The 22,133-nt window shown below is 38.0% G+C and overlaps 2 protein-coding genes and 1 non-coding gene across 10 annotated transcripts in view; all 3 read left to right on the forward strand.

Moving 5' to 3' along the window:
• The first annotated feature begins 708 nt into the window (after positions 1 to 708).
• On the forward strand, positions 709 to 779 carry TRNAG-CCC. The gene has a single exon. It is a non-coding gene; the product is annotated as a tRNA-Gly (tRNA).
• A 200-nt stretch (positions 780 to 979) lies between these two features.
• TIA1 (TIA1 cytotoxic granule associated RNA binding protein) overlaps positions 980 to 22,133 on the forward strand; it is a 41,122-nt gene continuing 19,968 nt past the window's right edge. For 2 of the 8 annotated variants that reach the window (XR_006277171.1, XR_006277172.1), the window contains exons 1-12: positions 1,082 to 1,305; positions 10,379 to 10,475; positions 10,943 to 11,041; positions 11,571 to 11,625; positions 11,800 to 11,832; positions 13,103 to 13,190; positions 17,140 to 17,215; positions 18,315 to 18,423; positions 19,302 to 19,397; positions 19,495 to 19,579; positions 20,240 to 20,363; positions 20,950 to 21,092. Coding sequence is in view for 5 of the 8 variants with exons in the window: in XM_038384677.2 (XP_038240605.2) it covers positions 983 to 1,305; positions 10,379 to 10,475; positions 10,943 to 11,041; positions 11,571 to 11,625; positions 11,800 to 11,832; positions 13,103 to 13,190; positions 17,140 to 17,215; positions 18,315 to 18,423; positions 19,302 to 19,397; positions 19,495 to 19,579; positions 20,240 to 20,363; positions 20,950 to 21,092 (1,328 nt within the window). In the remaining 3 variants the exon portion in view is untranslated. Of the gene's footprint in view, positions 1,306 to 9,153; positions 9,167 to 10,378; positions 10,476 to 10,942; positions 11,042 to 11,570; positions 11,626 to 11,799; positions 11,833 to 13,102; positions 13,191 to 14,398; positions 17,216 to 18,314; positions 18,424 to 19,301; positions 19,398 to 19,494; positions 19,580 to 20,239; positions 20,364 to 20,949; positions 21,093 to 22,133 lie in introns of those variants that run through there. The other 6 variants (XM_038384677.2, XM_043503150.1, XR_005290298.2 and 3 more) reach the window with 6 other exon arrangements.
• The window catches only part of C26H2orf42 (chromosome 26 C2orf42 homolog), a 33,104-nt gene continuing 31,928 nt past the window's right edge, over positions 20,958 to 22,133 (forward strand). Inside the window, exon 1 of the mRNA XM_043503149.1 lies at positions 20,958 to 21,092. The gene's annotated coding sequence lies outside the window, so the exon portion shown is untranslated. The remainder of the gene's footprint in view (positions 21,093 to 22,133) is intronic.

Below are 22,133 nucleotides of genomic sequence, written 5' to 3' on the forward strand. Positions count from 1 at the left end.
CATTTGTAGATGTACTTCTACATTTTCATTATATCTTACATGTGCCTTTGAAAATATAATGAAATAAGATGTGCATTTACATTTTAATATGTAATATTCTATCATTTGCATGTTTATTTCTATACATAAATATCTGCAATAGATGGTTTTTGTAATTATAATTCTATACATGTGAATATTGTATGGAATTTAGTATAATCTGTTTGCTTGTGAATATACAGTTGCATATATGTGAATATGCAATGCCAGTTATGCATTTGTACACACATGCCCAGCTTTAATGTCTGTGTCTTTTCTGCACAATTCTACACAATGTGTATATATATAATTCTGCATTTGCATATAGGAACATTTGCTACGTAAATAGCTGCTCTAATGCATGTTCACACTGTACATAACTATATTTATAGGCAATTCATGTGTATATTATACTTAATACTGTATGATTAATTTGCATATAGGCACTGTTTATTAGTGTTTAAGGCATGTGAACACACCTATGCAAATACAGGCACCTTGTTTGTGCCTGTATTACATGCACACAGATCTATACAAAGAAAAGGACTTGTGGCACCTTAGAGACTAACAAATTTATTTGAGCATATTTATTCCATGTGGAGAGTTAGATCTATATGGATGCCATTAGTAGGGACCACGGAATTCGGTTGCAAAGCTGATCGGTGCAGCAGCCAATTGAATTTCTCATCCGCGCCGCTGGTGTAGTGGTATCATGCAAGATTCCCATTCTTGCGACCCGGGTTCGATTCCCGGGCGGCGCAGGGACCCCTTTTTTACGCCCTCCCCCTGTTTAATTATAGCAACAGAGGAGCCAACCATAGCAGCGCACCGCCGGAGATCGCGGTAACATTCAGGCGACTGGAAAGAAAGGAACCGCCACCGCACGGTAGCGCGCATGCGCTGAGGAAAGGCGGAGAGAAAAGAAACCGGCGGAAGGAGAGGGCTAGCGCATGCTGTAGCGCGCATGCGGCATGCCATGCCCGAGCCGGCGGAGGAAACGGGCCTCAGAGGTTACGAATGCGCGTGCGCTTGTCGCCCGGCTATCTCCTGCGCATGCGCTGCTGCTCTCCCCCCCCCCCCCCCCGAGCCGGCCTCGCCGGACCCCTTCCCCCGCCGCCGCCATTTTGAGAGGCGCATCGGGGCTTATTGTCCGCCTTGTGGGCTTCGCGGGGCCGGCGGCGCTCGGGCTCCCCAGGCGCTGACTGGGCCGCGGCCGGCCGGCGCGGCAGGAGACCCCGGTGGGAGGGGCAGCGGTGGAGCCATGGAGGACGAAATGCCCAAGACCCTGTGAGTGGGGAGGGGGCGATCACGCCTATTGTTCGGCTGCGCGGGGGGGGCCGGGTCCCTCACGCCGGGCCGGGGGCGGGGGAGCTGGGACTGCGACTGCTTCTCCCCCATCGCCACCGGTCACTGGCGAGGGCAACTCCATCTCCGCCGCCTCAGGCAGCTCGGGGGGGGCTGCTTCCTCTGGGGGGAGGGGGGCTGCGGGAGCCGGGGGGGGCTGCTTCCTCTGGGGGGAGGGGGGCTGCGGGAGCCGGGGGGGGGGCTGCTTCCTCTGGGGGGAGGGGGGCTGCGGGAGCCGGGGGGGGGCTGCTTCCTCTGGGGGGGAGGGGGGCTGCTGGGGCGGCTCTGTGGGGAGAGGGGCTGATGGGTGTTTTTTCCTAGGCTCAGTGGGTCCCTCATTCCCCACTTCCTCAGAGGGAGCTGGGGGGGGGGGGGCGGAGGTAGGGGTTGAGGAATTGACCCAAACTGCACAGTGCCCTCCCTCCATTGATTATCTGATTTTTTTTTTTTTTTTTTTTGCTTTTCTATTTTTCCCCCTTCCTGTTCTTAAGTCTTTGTTCTTTCCTAGCCAGGGTTCTTCTGTCATCTTTATTTTTCTCTCTTTTCTTTCTTTCTTTCTTTCTCCTTCTCTCTCTGAAAGGCTTGTGTGTGTGTGTGTGTGTGTGTGTGGACCGTTTCCTGAGCATATGACTTAATTTGTAAAAAGAAAAGGAGGACTTGTGGCACCTTGGAGACTAACAAATTTATTAGAGCATAAGCTTTCGTGAGCTGCAGCTCACTTCATCGGATGCATTTGGTGGAAAAAACAGAGGAGAGATTTATATACACACACACAGAGAACATGAAACAATGGGTTTATCATACACACTGGAAGGAGAGTGATCACTTAAGATGAGCCATCACCAGCAGGAAGGGGGGGAGGGAAGGAGGAAAACCTTTTGTGGTGATGATCAAGGTGGGCCATTTCCAGCAGTTAACAAGAACGTCTGCTTCCAATGAAGTGAGCTGTAGCTCACGAAAGCTTACGCTCAAATAAATTTGTTAGTCTCTAAGGTGCTCCAAGTCCTCCTTTTCTTTTTGTGAATACAGACTAACACGGCTGCTACTCTGAAACCTGACTTAATTTGTGTCTGCTTGTATCTGCACAGTTGTATTACCCAATTTGCAAACCTGACCTTTTAAATGGATTTAAAATAATCCTGACTTCTCATTGAGTGAAAACCCCAAAACAGTAATCAAATGCCTGTATAGTTTAAAACAACAACAACCCAACTTTGCAGTAGATTCCATTTCATGAAGACTGACAGTAAAGCTGTTCAGGAAATGTACAGGAGGGGTAAATCTGTATAAATTCAGAGGTATTTGCTATAATAGTACAATGTACTGTTAAAATAAACTGAGATGGGGGGTGGTTGTAAATTATGAGGAATTTTGCTCATAACATGGGCGTCATTAACACACTGCTTTGAAAATCTGATAGCTTTTTCAAAGCAATCAACGGTTTACACAACTGGCTCCATTTGAAATACATGGGAGAGCTGGAGGTATAACTCTTGTCTACATTTCTTCCTCCCTTCCTCTTCCTGACAGATTTTTATCTGGAGTGATTTTTAATGCTTAGACTTCATGATTTCACTGATCTCTAGCTTTGCTGTTCTGTTAACTTGTTCTCCCATTTAGGCTGCTGCCACCATCTATTATGTCTTACCTTTAGGCGTATTGATGTTTAGGTAGGAGTTGTGTGAAGGGGAATCAAAAGGAGGGGATGAAACTTTCCAAAAGTGAGGGTAAAGTTCCTGCATTTGCCCTTGAATGATGCTTTGCACATGTCCCATTGGCATGATAAATGTCTTGGCTGACTTGCTGCTCAGGAAAACAGGACTCTTGTGACCTGTGCCAACTTTTCTAGTTCGTTTTCCTAAGTGATAAAGTAAACACGCTATTAAAAAATACTAAGGTCCCATTATCTTTTCAGTTTATCCATTTCAACTGCTTGAAACATGTGACCTATCTGTTTTCAGAACATTCTCAGCCCCATACTCATGTTTTAACTTCCTATTGTTGTTGTCCTTATTTTTCCACTAATTGATTTTTTTCATATGGAGCCATGATGAATGGTCTCACCAGTTACTTCAAGTGTACTGCTTCTGCTTTAAAGAATGAATTATCTGCACTCAATACATGCAGCTTATTGCAAAAGCCTGAATGTGTTTCTGACCTGCAAAAAATAGCTATTGAGCAATATTCTGAGAATATTAATTTTTTGAGTCAGTTTCAGGGGAGTTGCAGTTAGATCATCTGGAATATTGTATCATTAATTTTAAATTTCAGTCTGCAATATTCATATGCTCAAGATTTTGACTATAAGGCCACTTTCCAACATATGAGTCTGGAGTTTATTTGGAATAGCTGATAGTATTAGGATTTTTGTGTACAGTTTTACTAAAACCTTCATCCATAGAAGGATTAAGTTAGTGTTCTATCCAACTGTAGCAAGACAGTGTGATTGAACACTCATGTCCTTGGGTGTTTGCCAACTTCTAAACTTTATCTTTCTGGTTTTCTTAGGATAGTTGTTTTAGTAGCTCTTTTTGGAGAACATAGGTTGTTTTTAAACAGCCTTTTCTTTATAAAGATATTCATAAAAAGAAAAGGAGTACTTGTGGCACCTTAGAGACTAACAAATTTATTAGAGCATAAGCTTTCGTGAGCTACAGCTCACTCCGATGAAGTGAGCTGTAGCTCACGAAAGCTTATGCTCTAATAAATTTGTTAGTCTCTAAGGTGCCACAAGTACTCCTTTTCTTTTTGCGAATACAGACTAACACGGCTGCTACTCTGAAACCAAAGATATTCATGTAATTCTAATGTTTTGATATGAGGTTGTTAAAGCCTTGATATTTTGAAGCTCAGCTGAGCTGGATTGATAGCTATATTGTTTAAGTAACTCAATCACTGAGTAGCCTATTTATGTTTACATAGTAAGCTATATAACCACTGCTTTTGTTTAAATAAATGTTTGAGCATTCAAGTTTTAGGGTCACTTGCAGAACTTCACAGAAGCAGCTGAAGCCTACCCTGAGGAAATAAGTACCAGTTAATTAATGAAGAGTATAGTTAGGAGGGTATGACAATCCATAGTATTCCCATATCTGGAGAGACTTTCCCTCCTCTGATGGAACTGTTAGCTAATCCAGCTCAGAAGAATCATTAATATTAGTGCCTACTCCTGCAATTGTTGCATGTACATGCTTATTTCTGACTTCAGTTGAGTTACACTTAGGAGTGCAGGACTGGACCCTTAATGTATTTAATCTGTCATTGCCTCTCCACAGTAGTTTTACTGTAGCTTTGTCTCCCTGTGAAAAAAGCCTGTAGAAATGATGGTGGAGTGTAGAAATATCAATGGGTAATGACTGTTAATCTAAATATTAACACAATGAAGAGTTATAATGTAGCAAGTGAGCCTAATCTACACTCCAGTATACATGTGCAATGCCAATAAAGCAGGGGTTCTCAGTCAGGGTGAATCACTGCAGGAAAGCATAGTGTCCTTTTCAAACCAGAGATGCTGATTTCAGTTTGCAGGCACACAGCATTGTTAAGATCCATTTTACATTTCACTAGTTATTCATACTTAACTTGATGCCCAATAAATTATGAATTCTCTAGTGCATTTGTGAGGGTTATTCAATGTAAATGCAATCTAGCAACTTATTTTGCCAGCAATCACTCCACATAAGGTGGTGGTAATTTATTTCTATAAAGCCATCACATCCCCCAGTAATACACTTCACATATTTTAAAGTACTGCCATTTTGTGTCTTGTTGTGAATTTGACATGCATACAAATGTAACACTGGTAGTAAGTTAGTTTTTTTTTTAAACTTGTCACTACTGACAACTGCTGAACAGTTAGTAGGATGTTAGTTTACTGTCACCAAGCAATACTGTCTGTCTTCAGAGCTACCTTTTTTATGATTACACCTTTGCTGCTCCCCCAAATCTTAAACTAAACCACCCTGTTAACATGTTAGAGAATTCATGTAGCATATTTGACTTCAGTAATAAATATGAAAAAAACATCAGTCCACTTCTAGGAACATTGACATGTCCACTTTAGAATAGTGTAGTTTTTCTCTGTTGGTCTACTGAAGCAGCAGCTATGGAAAACCACCCATTCTACTGTCTTATATTGATTAGCTTGGTATAGTACAAGTTTTTTTAAAAAATAGAATTTGGGAATTTTTTATTTCAAATGCTTATGAAATATTTCTCTAACAAATCTGTTTTTAGATTTACTACGCATGCATAATTTTTAAGCATAGTTTCCCAATTAATATGATAGTAGTTAGTCCATTTTATGAACACTACATTTATGATCTCTTTCATACTTTTGCTTCTTGTTAACTCTTTGACCAGAGCTTTTAATATTTTAGGAATGTTTGATACCAGCCCAGAACTTTGCATGCCTTTCGTTAGCCAATAAAGTCCAAAGAATCTGCAAAGTTATTAGCCATTGAGACTAGGTAGCAGAGGTACACAACTATAGGAGTTAAGCTATAATGAAAAGTAAGGGAAGTGGAAATTTGATATCTTTAACCTATTCTTCTACTTCCCATTTCTGAGAACACTTGCATGTTTTACAGCTTCCATTTTGGCTTTCTCCATTAACCATCACTACCATTTAGCAAGTCATTGTTTGCTTTTCTGATGTTATGCCTCTTGAATGTTCATTAAGACATTCTGCATATGTATACAGAATTCTAGACATATATGCACGAAGAACTGGAAATTATAGACATATATGCACGAAGAACTGAGTTTTGATATTAGACATCACTGACACTAAGATGTCAGAAAACTTGTAGCACCATTCATTCATGTTGCAGATATTGATCCTGCAGGAACATATTTTTGCAGCTCCAGCTGATATAAAGTTTTGTGTGGCTGCCAAGAGATTATACAACTAAATCCAACATTCTAGAAACTTCTTAGATTGCTATGTAATTATGCAGGTGAAAAGGAAACATTATTTACTGAGTGTTCAATTTGTAGATGCTCATTTCTTAGGAAACATTATTACTTTTATGCTGTTAATAAAGCTAGCCTTGAAAGCAGTGCAAGGCTGTAAATTCTCAACTGAATTATTTAATGTACAGTAATTTAAGTGCAATGCTATATAAGTCACTAGCTATTATCGTTGCAGGATTACATTTGATGTGGGGTGGGGCTGTTACTCAACTGATTACTGAACATCTGGACTCTTCTACCAAAAATTTTATTTAAATTACTCAACCTAATATCACTTTAAACATTATAATAGCTGCACTATTTATAAGAGAAATCTTTATCACTAAAATGCAGAGAAATCCTTGCTTTAGTCAAAACATCAACACACACATTGCAATCTGATCCTGATGAAATCTTCCAGGTGTGTAGCTTTTTAAAATACAGTCCCTGGGTCATACTTAAGGTTGCCATTTTTCTTAATGTATTACTTCTTTATTCGTGCTTGCAGGTGGCCAAAATGCATTAAATTCCAGTAGAAGTTAATTAAAGGCATGGTAGCTGAGTGGACAAAGTGTCTGCCTTCTACGTCTCGTATACTGAGCTCCTATTCTGTTGTGGTTTATAAATTATATAAGCCCTTTTATCTAGAAAAATGTAAAAAAAACCCTACCTTAAGTAGCTCTAATATAAGATTCCTAATGAAGAAATTAAAGCTACAAATCCATCTTGAACTTGCTATAAGAGCAGGAAGTTTAATAGGAGGCTGTCACTTTGTCCTTAACTTACATTTTATCCTCGGATCATTAGAACACGACCTGAATTTTATGGTGCTCAGATGCAATGCTGGCGGTTGTTGGTATAAAAACCCAGATTGAGCAGGAAATTTGCTGCTTGTATTGCCTGCCTGTGCTTTATTTAGTGTATTTTGTGCTTGGCAGCATTTTCTGACACTAAGGTTTGCCACGTTAACTTATAGTTTGTGGGAAGGAGCTATCATAGGAATCTTTTTAACTCCTGAGGTTGCAAAAATGCCATAAAGGCAACATTCTAAAGAAACTTGGTACTGACACAGTTGAATATTATAAAGAACGTTTTAGACTGGCCCTCTCAAACACAGAACTAAGATGGAGTCCCAGGCTTTTTAGTGTTAATATGTTGGCACTAGCTGCTGTGAAGCAAATTTTATGGAAATCAGGACTTCTGTCAAAAAGGAGTGAACAGATCTTACCATTTTTGATTGTTTTTCATAATCATCTTGATTATGATGTCAAATGGAGTTGTTTAAGATCCAAGGAAGACTGAAGTAAATGAACAATTAGCATACAAAATTACCTTATTAAACACATATGGACAAAAATTAACTGATAATAGGTTTAGTCGGCTAGTTTAACTAGCATGTGCTGTAGACTGCTCATCTCCCATCTTTTGTTCAAACGTAAACCAAAGTCAGGTTCTAAAACACAATACTGCATCTATTCCCTCTGTCTCAAAAAGCAAATACTTTGTATTTCATGCAGTTGTTCATGTGCTTGTGGGTCAGAATGATGGATCTTATGCTCTATGTTGAACTACACCGCGGTGATTAGGCCTCAGCTGGATTGTCGTATCCATTTCTGGGCGCCGCATGTCAGGAAAGATGCGGACATATTGGAGAGAGTCCGGAGAAGAGCAACAAAAATGATTGAAGGTCGAGGAAAAAATGACCTATGAGGGAAGATTGAAAAAAATTGGGTTTGTTTAGTCTGGAGAGGGAAGTCTAAGGGGGAATCGAACAGTTTTAAAGTACATAAGAGGTTGTTAAAAAGAAGAGGGAGAAAAGTTTTTCTCTTTAGCCTCTGAGAATAGGACAAAATGGGCTTAAATTGCAGCAAGGGTGGTTTAGGTTGGACATTAGGAATAACTCCCCTACTGTCAAGATAGTTAAGCACGATGAATTGGCTGGGAAGATTGTGGAGTCTCCATCATTGGAGAATTTTAAGAGCAGGTTAGACAAATGCCTGTCAGGGATAGTCTAGATCAGCGCTTCTCAAATGCGACCACCATGGCTGCCTGCGGCCACCAGGGACTTTTCTTGCGGCCACAGGCTCCTGGGCGGTGGCTGGAGGGGGGGATAGAGGAAAGCAGCGGCCCCTGCCCCGGGGCCACCAGAAAAGGTTGGGTCCTGCCCCCCACTCTTTAGTAAGAAACTCTGGAGGAGCAGGCGGCCGGTGTGAGTTCCCACCTTCCTGGGGCCGATGGAGCTCGAGCTTCTGGCTTCAGCCCTGGGGCGGCAGGCTCCAGCCATGGGTCGGTGGGCTCTGGTCCCTGGCCGCAGGGCTTCAGCCAGACCTGCTGCCCCCAATGCCTCCTCCAGCCCCCATCCATCGTTCTGGCCCCTGCTGCCTCACTACCCACCTCACCATCCAGGTCTTAATTTGTCCCCCAGTTTGCCGGGACTTTGTAAATGTGCTGTGAACAATTATATTTGTATGTTTGTTTGTTAATATCAATTTTCATTGCCTCCTAGCTAGCTAGCAAGTCTGCTACTGTGAAAAATGATATAACAAACATACAAATATCACTTTTCATATTAGTAGACTTGCTAGCTAGCAAGGCTACCAAAAAAATTGTTGAGATCCCCTGGTCTAGATAATACTTAGTCCTCCCTTGGGTGCAGGGGAGTGGACTAGCAGACCTCTCGAGGTATCTTCCTGTCCTGTGTTTTTCTGATACCCTTTTAAATAATTGATAGAGAAACTTGTTAAACTGTTACATTAGTAACCATTTTCGGTTCTGCTAATGGAATTTGAGTATGTATTAAAAGCAGGTTGGTTTTATTTAATACATTTGAAATTATTTTAATAATTCTTAAGTTCTAATTTGTCTTCCATTATTATCCAGATGATAGAAATTTGTGGCCTTTAGAACTATCATAGAACAGTAAGATTCAGTACTAGATACTTGAGGTTTGCACAGGGATTTAATCCAGCTCCTCTTAAAAGTAATCTACTGTTCATTTCCTAATAAACGCATCACAAACCGTGGGACTGCACCTGTTTAAGTTCCTTTTTGAATTGGGGCATTAGTCTTTGGTTTGGTCTACACTTAAAAGTTAGGTTGACATAGCTAGGCCATTTGGGTGTAGTCCTCAATGACATAGCTAGGCCTACCCTCCCCACAATGCCCCATGTGTAGATGCAGCTATGTTGATGGAAGAATACTTCTGTAGACTTAGTTAAGTTCCTTCAGGGAGAAGGTGGTCTTACGCAGATGGGAAAAATCCCTGCCGTCAGCGTAGGCTGTCTGCGTGCTATGGAGTTATCTCCACAGTGTGGATACAGCTTTTTGTGTGTCTCATATCTGTAAATGGGAATAATACTCCATTTCTCCACCCTTTGTTTTATTTATTTATAGTGTTAGCTCTATAGAGCAGGGACTTCTATATTTTTGCTATATGTCTGTACAATACCTGGCATAATGGGTCTCAGTTGAGGACTAGACTCTACCATAATGCAGATAATATGTGTGGGGATGGCTGTAGCTTTCATCCATGCCAGAGCTGAAGCACGTTGGTGAGGCAGCCCAATCCTGCAAGGAGCTCCTCATTTGGAGAGTCCTGTGCTCACATTGAGCTCCACTGAAGTCAATGGAGATGTGCCCAGGCACAAGTATATGCATATGGAGTTCCTTACAACATCTGGGCCTAATTGTTCATTGATCAACTGATGACAACAGTCTCCAAAGCTATCAATCCAACATTGCTTGTAAGCATTAGGTTTGAATGGGAAAATGTAATCTATGCTATTTAGGTTTTTATACTGTACTCATCAGTGTAGTATCTGAACGCCTTAATATTGGAGTATTTCCATAATAATCTGAAGTTAGAATGTAGTTTGCATGTACATATATTAAAACTGAAAAGCTTTCAGAACAACTGTTGAATTTGCTAACTCGTAGTAAAATATTTTGCTAAATTAAGGGATTATGCTTGGTTCAGCAAGAAGTTCCTGCTTTCGTTTTTAATAATGCTGAATGGAGAAAATAAAAGGAATGTGTAAATAAATAAACTTTTTTAATCTTACAGATATGTAGGGAACCTGTCAAGAGATGTGACTGAGGCACTAATCCTCCAGCTGTTCAGCCAGATTGGACCATGCAAAAACTGCAAAATGATCATGGATGTAAGGGTCTTTTACTTGGATAACTTTTCCCACTTCTTGTAGCATGTCAGTTTAAAGAAATTCCCAAGCGTTTAACTTTTCATGAGTACAATGAAGAAATTTAAAGAAGGATGCTGAGGAGCTTAACTTGCTGATGCAAACTTCAGTATAACTTTAGTGATGGGTATGACATTGTAAAAGGAATAGAGCATTTGATGTAATTGGACTCAAATGTTGGTTGCTAGTTTTTTGTTATAGCAAAAGGGCATGGGGAGGCACAAAACATGCAAACCAAGATGCCTACCATAGCATACTTTTAAAATATTTTTCTAATATGTAGTTAATATTGTGACTGGCTTAAAGCTGTTTCAGTAAGCTTTCTCTAAATTGCTAAGACTTGCAGACATAAATATAACTGGGCATCAACTACAATTTGGGTAAAATTTGAGGGGATGATAATGTTTAATAAGATGTGTTTTTTTTAACAGACAGCTGGAAATGATCCATACTGCTTTGTGGAGTTTTATGAGCATCGTCACGCAGCTGCAGCATTAGCTGCTATGAATGGACGGAAGATAATGGGTAAGGTAAGCTGTCATGTCTAAAGGGTGAGTTGCAGTGGAAATAATATATACGATGATGTGGATGAAACATCTTTAAAATAAACAAAACAAAACCCCAAGCAGAACTGAGCCACAAAAGGTAAACACCTTCTCCTGTTTTTTTTTAATCTTGTAAAGTGAAGAACTTTTAACTTCATTTGAGCTTTATGATTGTGGTGGTAAAAACTGAATAGTGACGGTTCATAGGAGGGTTGGGCACAGAAGTGGGGCAGGGAAGAAGTCAAAATGATTGTAATAAATATTTTAATTCCATTGATCTTGAAGGTGAGGCAGACTAGCAGAGCAATAAAGCAAGATAAGTTCGTTATCTTCATTGTAAAATGGCTTAATGTAGCTGGAAATAGAACATTTAATCAAGAAACTTCAGCCACTAATGTCTTTCACTGCAAACTTGTGTACCTTCTCCCCCTGCAGTACAGAAATTAATTGCTAATAAAATCGGAATATAGTTCCAATTTACTTGGATATAACTTTAGCAAATAATTATTTGTAGGAAGTCAAAGTGAACTGGGCAACAACCCCCAGCAGCCAGAAGAAAGATACCAGCAGTAAGTGCCCCTTTATGCTTTTGAGTAATTTTTTTTATTTGCACAAGTAGTTTTTAAATGTAAGCAATAAGCAACATACAAATGTTTGCAGTAATGTTTTGATCATTATCCTAAGATGATATTAAATGTGTTTGTGTTAATAAACTTAAGAACAAATCTAATCTTTGTCATCAGGTAGTACCGTTGTCAGCACACTGCGTTCACAAGGTAATTGTATCTTCTTAAACATAAAATGAAATCTCTCAAGGGTATTCACTAACCAGCTGAAGCTATTTTGGGGGTTTTTGTTCTGTTTCGTTCTTTCGTTTGTGGCAAGATTTCCCTCTGCTTTCCCCATTGCATCAGAATGTGGTCTGTTGTCCACTCTTCCATTCTGGTGCTGCTTATTATAGTCGTTTGACTGCTATTCTAGAATTTCACCCACTATGAGAGCAAGATAATCAGCTGCCTTCAAGGCTGTTGTCTGTGCTGCTCCATACAAACTCATTTGGAGTACTTAAATTGCTTCTGAAATTCCCCCTTCATGGCAACCCAGTGTGTTGCTTCTGTACTTGGCCAGCCTTAAACTGCTTTTAAGAATTTGCGGTTTAACCAAACTAGTATTGTAGTGGATTTGTAAGTTTCACACCTGCTCTAATACAAGTTAGTTTGTATAGTGTTAATTATTGAAATATGCTTTATGAAAAATTGTGTAATCAAAGTGGAAAAAATCCTCAGATGTGGGATCTTTATTTCTCTCCAGTGCTCTTTTTAATGGCTCTGACATAAAATGAAGGATTACTCTTTTCATCTGTTGCCTTCAGTCTTAGTTCACTTGTACATGGATTCACTTATATTGAATACACATGGATTCACATGATGTAATGGCTGGGCAACCAAAACTGTTTGACTTTTGAGAAAACTGTCAAATTCTTTAACATCAAACTATTGCAATGCAAGGTATTTCTTTGTTCTTCACAAAATATGGTTGACATCAAATATTTTGTAGCTAGGTTCAATATCCATCTGACTTTTAAAGCAAATTTTATTCTACATTGCTCACAAAACCACTAAATGCTTTAGTTGGTAAAGTTTTGGATAGTTAATGAACTATCTGTAAATTTATTTAATTTTAACATTACTTTTGTAACTTTTGTAAGATTTCAAAGTAAGCTTTGGCTTTTAAGTAAACAGTCGCAATCTTTGTATGGTAAAATAGTGACTGGTTATGAACATAACTACAAAAATACAAAATTTGAGTTAAATACTGTACGTCACAACATTATCCTTTAAAATTATTGCTTTTGTTGTACTGTCACCAAGTGATGGCTATATTTGAAGCAATGACAAATGTTACCTTTGATAGGTAAAGGATTTTAGTTTCCCATGTAGCTCTCAGATATATGGAAGTTAATGCAATATAAAGTTGCTATGCTGCTTGTGTTTCCAGGAACATTCTTCAAACTTGTAAATTATTTTTTCTCTTTTTCCCAATAAGACCATTTCCATGTCTTTGTTGGAGACCTCAGTCCAGAAATTACAACTGAAGATATAAAAGCAGCTTTTGCACCATTTGGAAGAATATCGTAAGTGATTTCTTAGGGCAAATAAATTAACGTTACCTTTTACTGGAGGCAAGCTTGTGTTTACAGTAAGTAAAAGTCCAGTCAAGTTGCTGAAATGACTGCAACACACTTTTTTTTGTGCTCATAAAGAGAATTCAGAGTTCTTCTACTTGAGTAATAAGTAGGGATACATAATAAAATTACCCACCAGCAGTCAGTTTTTCTTTTCTTTTTTTAGAAAAATTCACTGTACATCTAGCTTTGTTTTTATACCGTAGAAATCCTCATGTAAGTTGGAGGGTGTCATACTGGGTAATTTCTCTGACTTGGGTTTTGTATTTCTTTTGCCACTAAATGTAATCATACATGTAATTATTCTTTAAAAAATAGTTTAATATGAATCAAATTCCATGTGCATATTCAGGTCCAATCAGATTTTGGCTTTTTGATGATGATCTAGGTATTTAATACGAAAGTTCTGTTAAATAAAATAGTTTGTACTTCTAGTTTAATAATCTGTTTGGTGGTTGTTTAACACTTGTCTTGTGGTAGCTTCTAAAGGCCACAGCCAGTTTGGGCCTCATTGTGCTAGTCACTACACAAACATAGTACACAAACATCCCTGGCCCAAAGTGTGAAAGAGTGTGAAAGACAAGATTTAACAGGTGGATGGGAGAAACAAGTGAGCTACAGTGAGGTGGGGAGATGGGTTAACAAGAGAACAATATGTGTAAAGACTTAGCTGATCAGTAGTAGTGATCACAGCTCTTTACCTGCCTACTCATTACTATTTGCTGTATTAACATACAGCTGTAGTGCTTATAGTTTGAAAAGCATATAAAAATACATGCTTTGTAGCAGGGCTAAGAGCAGCTTTTTTGTTTGTTCCTCCAATTTTAAACTATTCATTTACCTGTAACTAACTCTTTGTACTTGGATTGCTGCTCCTTGATGGTGAGGTAACCAAGATAAGAGTGCTTTGAAGTGTTGTTTCAAATAAAAGCATCACTACACAAGTTTTTCTTATGAAGTCCAATGTATTGGACTTAAATCCTAGTTTCATTTCTTGTTATGATAGGGTTTTCAAACTGGATCTGCAGGAGAGTCTCATTTTAGAGAACACTAATTTATATTTTAGATTTTTTTTTTTATTTTAATCACTGTTTCTTTCTGTAGAGGTAGCAGATATACTTACTTGCAGAGGAGGTTCAGTGCTTCACATAGCTGAACATCTACTCTCCTGAATGACACATGGCTTCTAAAATAGGACTTATCTGTCCTTGTCCAGAAGGATTAGAGTCTGGGAAGGAGGAAGTGGTACACTGAAATGTAGGAGGGATAGTTTTAGGCAGATCTTCTTTCAGAGCTGCAATCCTTTTTCCACCCAAAATACTGGTCTAGCAGTCAACTGCACAAGGCTTTTTTGAGAGCTGGCTTAGTGCTGGTCTACACTGAAAAGTTATGTTGGCATAACTACATAACTAAAAATCCATACCTCTGAAAGATGTAGTTAAACCAACCTAATCCTCAATGTAGACAGCCTAGGGTTCTGCCTAGTGGAGAGGTGGATTATCTGCAGCAACAAGAAAATCCCTCCTGTCACTGGTTAGTTATACACTGAAGTACTACAGCGGTGCCAGCGCAGCTGTGCCAGTCTAGTGTTTTAAGTATAGGCATTGCCTTACTCTGTAGTTTATATCCTGATACTCAGAGTGTAAAGAGGGGGGTTAGTTCCAAACATAGGCTATTTTAAACTTGCTTCCTTAATTTTTTCAGTTCCTCTGAGGGGCGTTTGTAATATTATAAAAGAACTCTTAAAACATGTCTGAAAAACGACAGGATTACTGGGTTCCTGTATATCATTCCCTTTGTTCCAAAAGAGATACTGGTAGTGGTGGTTTTCTCTGCAGTGAGAGAGCTGATTATCCAGACTTTTCAGGGCTGAAAGGTTTTTTTTTTTTTTTTTTTTTTTTTAAAGTCAGGTTTCAAATAACTTGTGTGAGAGACCCTCTTATTCTTTCTCTTTGGGGTATTCAGTACGTAATTGTAGGGCAAACTATCTGAAAAACCTTTTAGGTCATCTTGGCTCAAGCTGACTGTTCATGCAAAAAAAAAAAAAAAAAAAAAGAATTTAAGATCCCTCTTTGTTGTAAACTGTTGTCCTAAAGAAATAAGGGTTAATAGTAATAGTGGACCTTGATTTCACACAGTTACTCAATTAAATGTATGAAGAATGCTCCATATTTATAAAATGATACAAAATTTAACTCTTCTTAGTCATTGACTATTTCCTGGAAATGTGATTGAGATTTTTTTTTCCTGATTTTCTGTGAAATAATCAAAATTGAACCAACACATGATTAGCACTTAAGAATTTTTGGTAGCTTTGTACACCTTAATCTCTAATGTAAATACATACATCTTTATTGTGGTCTCCCTTTATGTTTGGTGTATGCATGTTTTCACTTGTTCAAGTCTTATTTTCAAAGTTTTCAGTTGAGGGTAAGTATAGCATAGTTTTTATTTCCTTTTTAGGCTGTGCAGAGCAAATTGATCTAAGATTACATAAATGACTGTTCTCAGGCAATTTGTAACTTATTATTCAAACTTTCTTAACACAGAAAATTGCAAGCAGTTTAACACTTTTTCATGAAGGGTTAAGGTACATTTCATTCTGTAGTGTATGGAAGTGGTCTTAATTTGAGTCTTTCCGTGATCTACATATTCTCTATAGCTGTATGTGTAGAAGAACTAGGTTTTAATACAGAATGCAACTATTACAAGGTTTTAAAAGTGGCATCATAAAACTCTCATTATGATTTTTCTGCCAGTCTTGGAGTACTGAATATTGTGCATCTAGCTGATCTAAACCGTATTTTATAAAGACTTTACATTACACTGCATGACTTGCTGACTGGTTTTATTTGTCTTGTTTTTTTCAAAAGTGCCTGTGTTTTTGTGGGATTGGGGAGGGCAGGATAGGGGTGTGTGTGTACTTGATATTTGGCTAACTGTACACGAATTGCCTGAGAAACACCATTTAATAAAATCAAACTTTCCACAAATGGGGTTTAGCTATTGTAGCCGGGTCTCTCCTTTTTTTTTTTTTTTTTTTTTTTTTTACTCAATCTCAAATAATAGGCCTCTGGTTATTTTGCAGAGTGTCTCTGAAGAATGGACAGAATTGCCATGGCTAACTACAAGCTACAGTTCACAGTGGACAAACGTTGTAGTTTTCTTACTTACTTTTTATAAATTTTGCCTTTATATCTTGTAGTTTCCAATCAATCCTGTATGATTTGCTGTTTGCGAATGCAGTTTTAAATTCTTGATAATAGTATATAGTTTAAAACATAAATGTCTTTAGTGTTTTATTTCCTTCAATAATGCAACCATTTCTGAAAATGTCAATTTTTCAAAATTTACAGCTGCCCACAGTCCAAAAAGGGGGTAACGAATTGACCTGAGAAACTTAAAGAATTCAGTTAACAGGCGACGTATGCCTTTTAATTCCTATTTTTTCATTTTTTCTATTTTATATTTTTAATGAGTAGGTAGAATGTGTTGGCAATTAGCAAGCTATAAATTGCATGGTTAAAGAGAGCCATTCAGCTAATGTTAGTCAGCTGTGTGGCTTAAGTGAGTCATTTGAACAGCTGCTTTGACCATGCTTAGTGTCTTAACAATATGTAAAAGCATTTTGAACTGGGAACCAACTATTGTAAAATATGTTTGTTAGAGAAACTATTGATTTGCATGTTTACAAAATTAAGTTTAATTTTGCTACTACATGACAAAACACAAGTAATGTTTCTGTTTAGAAAAGGAGGAATTTGTTTTGAATATGTTGCTGGTGCATTAAACAGTTCACTTTAATAAAGGTGAAACATGAAAATGAGCTGTGTGTGTGACTCTCATTTTATCAAGTTTTTTTAAAAATGCTAAATTGGCTATTGCTTCTGCTTTTTAGAGATGCACGAGTGGTTAAAGATATGGCAACAGGGAAATCTAAAGGATATGGCTTTGTTTCCTTCTTCAATAAATGGGTAAGTGATGGCATGAGTTGTAAAATCGTGGTAGTTGCTTTAAAGAGAACAGCTATGTAAAACATGTACATTTTTGGTCCCTTTTATATCTGGTATTGTATCAGTGTTCCCTTCTGTAAATAGGTAAGTAGTAGTATCTCCATCTATCATGTGATACTAATAAGGCTTCATTCATGTTTATAAAGTACTTGGTGCTTTCCAAGCATCATCCCTATGTAAGTGCAAAGTATTTATGTACAGAGATGAAAACTAGAATACTCACTGAGACTGATATTTGTACCTTAAAATTTTACACTTTTCTTCTTATGTTAAATACAGATTACTTTGGACTGAGTTATTTGGCTCTGACAGAATGGCAGTGTTTTAGTGCTTAAAGGTCTGGTGCACTAATCTCTAGAGCAACTTCTATTTGGAATTACCTTTATAGGATTTGTATTACATCATTAGTCAGTTTTTATAGAGCCTTATGATTGGCCTGGAGTGGAAGGTATTCAACATAAAGGGAGGAAAATGGAGTTAACCAGTTTAATATTAAACGTAGAATAATCTAACATTCCTACTTACAGCTTCTTTATGGGCAGGGTACTAAAAACTTTTTATGGCTCCAAATCTCTGTCTGTCTCACTCACTCACTCAGAAATAATACACTTCGGAGGGAAGAATGAGTAGGGCAAGCCATTATATGGTCTCAGTATATTTTGAAAATGGGAGATTGGGGGAGTTTTAAAAAAACCAAACCACATACTTTTCTTGGTGTTAGGCCAGACCAGGTTAAAATATTAGGTCTGAGAGATTTATTCTAAGTGCAGATGAGGGAGAGCTAGAGACTCAGCTGAAGGAATGTTCCTACAGCCTTTCAACTTAGTGGAGCAACTGAACACATGCTATACAAGAGTGCGTAACTCTTCTTGGGATACATTCAGTTTGGCCTAAAATAACTGCCTGAATCCTGTCTTTTAAACATCTTTTTGAAGCACAGATTTTATTTCAATATTTGTTATAAGTTGGCAATATCTGAGTCTGACAGACCTACAGTGATTCACTTTTAACATGGTGTTGCTCAAAAAGAATTTGAAAAATGTTTTTCCCCTATGGACAGGATGCAGAAAATGCTATTCAGCAGATGGGTGGACAGTGGCTTGGTGGAAGACAAATCAGAACTAACTGGGCAACACGAAAACCTCCAGCTCCAAAGAGTACATATGAATGTAGGTTTTTAGCTTTCTGTCCACCTTGCCCCCACCCAAATAAGGAACGAATAAAACCTCGTATTAGTTCTAAGTATTAGCGCTTCTATCATGAAAAAATTCAGTGCCCTGTAGAATTCAGAAGTAAAGGTTTTGCTTAAAGAAATACGTTAAATTATAACTTTACACAAATTTCCTTAAATTTTAACAATATTAGTATTTAAAAACCCTTCAGTTACTTTTCAGCACTTATTCAGTCTTGCATTTAGTCAACTTGGACAGTGAAAGTAGTGTTTTTGATTTAACTTGTTTTCATGCACTGCCAGTGTTGCATCTTTTGTGATGAAGATACAGGGTTGGGGAGGAGTGTGTTTAGACTTAAACTGATGGAAGGAAATATATCCATTAAGTGTATTTAAAAGTAGATTTATAAACCTGAATTTTGGGCTTAATTTAAATGACATCCCTTTAAACATTTTATGCATCAGTAATCCATACCATTCATCATTTGGGATTTACATCTCTCCTATTTGAGATCATCATGTATTTTGAATGTAGCTTTCCTTTTGGCGTGCACTTTTGTTTCTTTATTTTGCGAAAATGACTCAGTTGGGAAACCTCACTGACTTTTCATGTCCCTTTTAATGCTTGCAATTCTTTGCTTTACATCTCTCTCACTTTCTAAACTAGCACCTGGGAGGATGTTATAGCTATATATTTTGTAAGCTAAGACTAATGGTAAAATTAAAGATTTACAGGAGAAAATGTATTGGTATGCTTTTAGGCATCACCCAAAAAAGCCCTAGGATCCTTGCTCTTTGTAGACTTCTGAAGACAGGAGGAAAGTAAATCATCTGCGTAAATGGGAAAACGTAAAAAAAAAAATTTTTTTTTTACAGCAAACACCAAACAGCTGTCTTATGATGATGTTGTAAATCAGTCCAGCCCAAGCAACTGCACTGTATATTGTGGTGGTGTTACTTCAGGACTAACAGGTATGGCATCTTCTAAATTTTGGGGTTTCCTCATAAAACAATCTAAAAATCAGAAGTACTTCCTAATTTTTGATTGTCTACCTTTTCTACACTGCAGAACAGCTAATGCGCCAGACCTTTTCTCCGTTTGGGCAGATAATGGAAATTCGAGTCTTCCCAGACAAAGGGTACTCTTTTATACGGTAGGTTACATTTTTGCTCACTTTTAAAAATGTGACTTTTACCTTTCCCTTGCAAATATGTTAAGCACTGGTGTCAAATGGCCTCAGAATGTTTCTAGTAGGAAACTGTCCTATACAGACTTAGATTATCCTTCAGTGTCTACAGTTTCAACTATAGTATCATCTTGTTTGTGTGGTAATGTTGATCTGAGTTAACAAAGATGTACTACTTTTCTTTTTATAATTTCATAGCTGTACGTATTGGATATGATTCTTGCAGATTCAGAATCCTATTTTTAAATGCACTTTCTTTATTTTCACTGACAGCGCTGTAGATATTCAAAAATGCAGCTTAACACAATTTCAGATGTTACCTATCATGTGTGCTACTTACTTTTTGTTCCTTACTCAGGGTGAGACCGTGAAACTAGATAGGTCAGTTTTGCTTTCTGAATCTTCTGTACGAATAAATGCTGCAGTATTTGAGTTCCCTTGCAAAGACTAGTTTCTCCTGCAACAATTATTTTCATTGTTTTGGGTTTTTTTGTAATCAAACTTGGAAACTCTTAAAACTTCTTAAAGTACAGGCACACTTTTAGGCTGACAGTCTCCTTTTAAGTGTCTTGTCTATAGGTGTATGGAAGGTGGGTTTATATTGATGTTCCTTTTGTATCTTAACAGGTTCAATTCTCATGAAAGTGCTGCACATGCAATTGTTTCTGTCAATGGAACTACTATAGAAGGGCATGTTGTGAAATGCTATTGGGGCAAAGAAACACCAGATATGATCAATCCAATCCAGCAGGTCAGAGAACAAACCTACGCTAACTTGTACACTAACTTGTAAGATGGTGATTAGTGTGATCTTATTAATGAGATTCTTAACAGATTTCTACATATTAGAAATACATATTAGTTTCAGGGTGGTGGGTTGTGGATTTCAGGGTCACGTGGCACATGTGACCTCCCAAATTAATTCTTGGTTCCATGATATCTGCCTTTTAAGATACTTGATCAAAATTAAACTGTTTGGAACTTGAGGAAACCTGCTTTGGTCAATGATAAAGAAAGAGTGGGAAGAGCTTTAAGTTTCTGACTAAATTTCAACTTTGCTCTTTCCTGCAGTGCTTTCTGGAAGAGTTAGTTGTAATATTAGACTGCTGTACTCCAGAGAATAATCAGCAAAATGTGTGTGTGCAGGAGGTGGGGTGATTTTTCATATATATAGCGTTAGAGGGAGTTGCCCAGCTAAATTCTATAATAACCTTCAAAATGAGGTATTAGAATATAAGACCTTTTAATTTCTTGGTGAAAGACTAGCTTGATAGGTAGGAGTTTCTACAGCAATAGGTGACTGTGTAGTGTATTCAATATTTCAACTTTCTTTGCAGAATCAAATTGGATATCCGCAGGCTTATGGCCAGTGGGGCCAGTGGTATGGAAATGCACAGCAAATTGGTCAGTATATGCCTAATGGTTGGCAAGTCCCTGCATATGGAATGTATGGACAAGCATGGAATCAGCAGGGATTTAAGTGAGTATGCATGCTAACTGATCTGTGTGCTATAAATAAATTGCCAAGAATGATGTTGCATTGGGGGAAATCATCAGTTGAATTTAGGATTCATTGAAGTCCAAGGAAGTTTTATACCATTGTAAACTGGTGTAAGAAAATCAGGTCCCATATCTATCTGAAAGTACAAGAGGAATTTTAGGTTGGCAGAATAATTACCATACTTGAAATATTTTCAGGATGTAAGGGACTACTACCCTTGGGAATAATGCCAGAACTACATTTTAGAGTAGGTGATGTATACAGTAGTATCCTGGTCAAACTAGTACTCTCTCTTTACTAATGGTCATCTTGAACTTCGTGTAAATATAGGCACATTTTGTTCCTTTGTCCTAGCCAAATTCTAACTCTGGTAATTACACTACACTATGCTTGCTTACAATTCCTTTGAATTTTAAATTTAGATCAGTATTTAGTTATTTCAAATAGCTGCCATTACTTCCCAGTTGTGGGTGAAGTGATGTCTGTGCATATGCACTCATATTTTGGGATGATGGATACTATATTAAGTATGTACCTGAAAATTGGTTTCTTACACAGAATACTTCAGGGTTTAAATGTTGGATCCGTTAACCAGTAGTAAAACTTAAATCTACTATACTAACCTAAATCCATTGAACTACCCCTTCTGAGGGGTCTGGTGGTAACAAGCCACTTGAGCACTACGCTTTCCTCCCCTCTGTTCCCATGCCAGCCCAGACAAGGAGGTATAGCATCCTCCTCTTAATATAACTACAGATGTTTATAAAACAATATGGCCCTCTTTAAAATTCAGCTACATACAGCAGCAGAATTCCTGTGTGGATTCTTTGTTTTTACATTTACTGCCCTTTGTTGTCAACAGTTTTCCTCTTTTGCTTATTCTCATAGCTACACTTCATAAACATTTAAGTAACACCAATCTAACTGTCAAGTGTTGTAAGGGATTTTCTCTCCACTGAACTTGTTTGTTTTTCCCATCTGAAATGGGCCTAAATTTTTTTCAGAAGTGCTGAGCATCTA

The sequence above is a fragment of the Dermochelys coriacea genome, chromosome 26 (assembly GCF_009764565.3).
Source record: "Dermochelys coriacea isolate rDerCor1 chromosome 26, rDerCor1.pri.v4, whole genome shotgun sequence".
Lineage (NCBI taxonomy): Eukaryota > Metazoa > Chordata > Testudines > Dermochelyidae > Dermochelys > Dermochelys coriacea.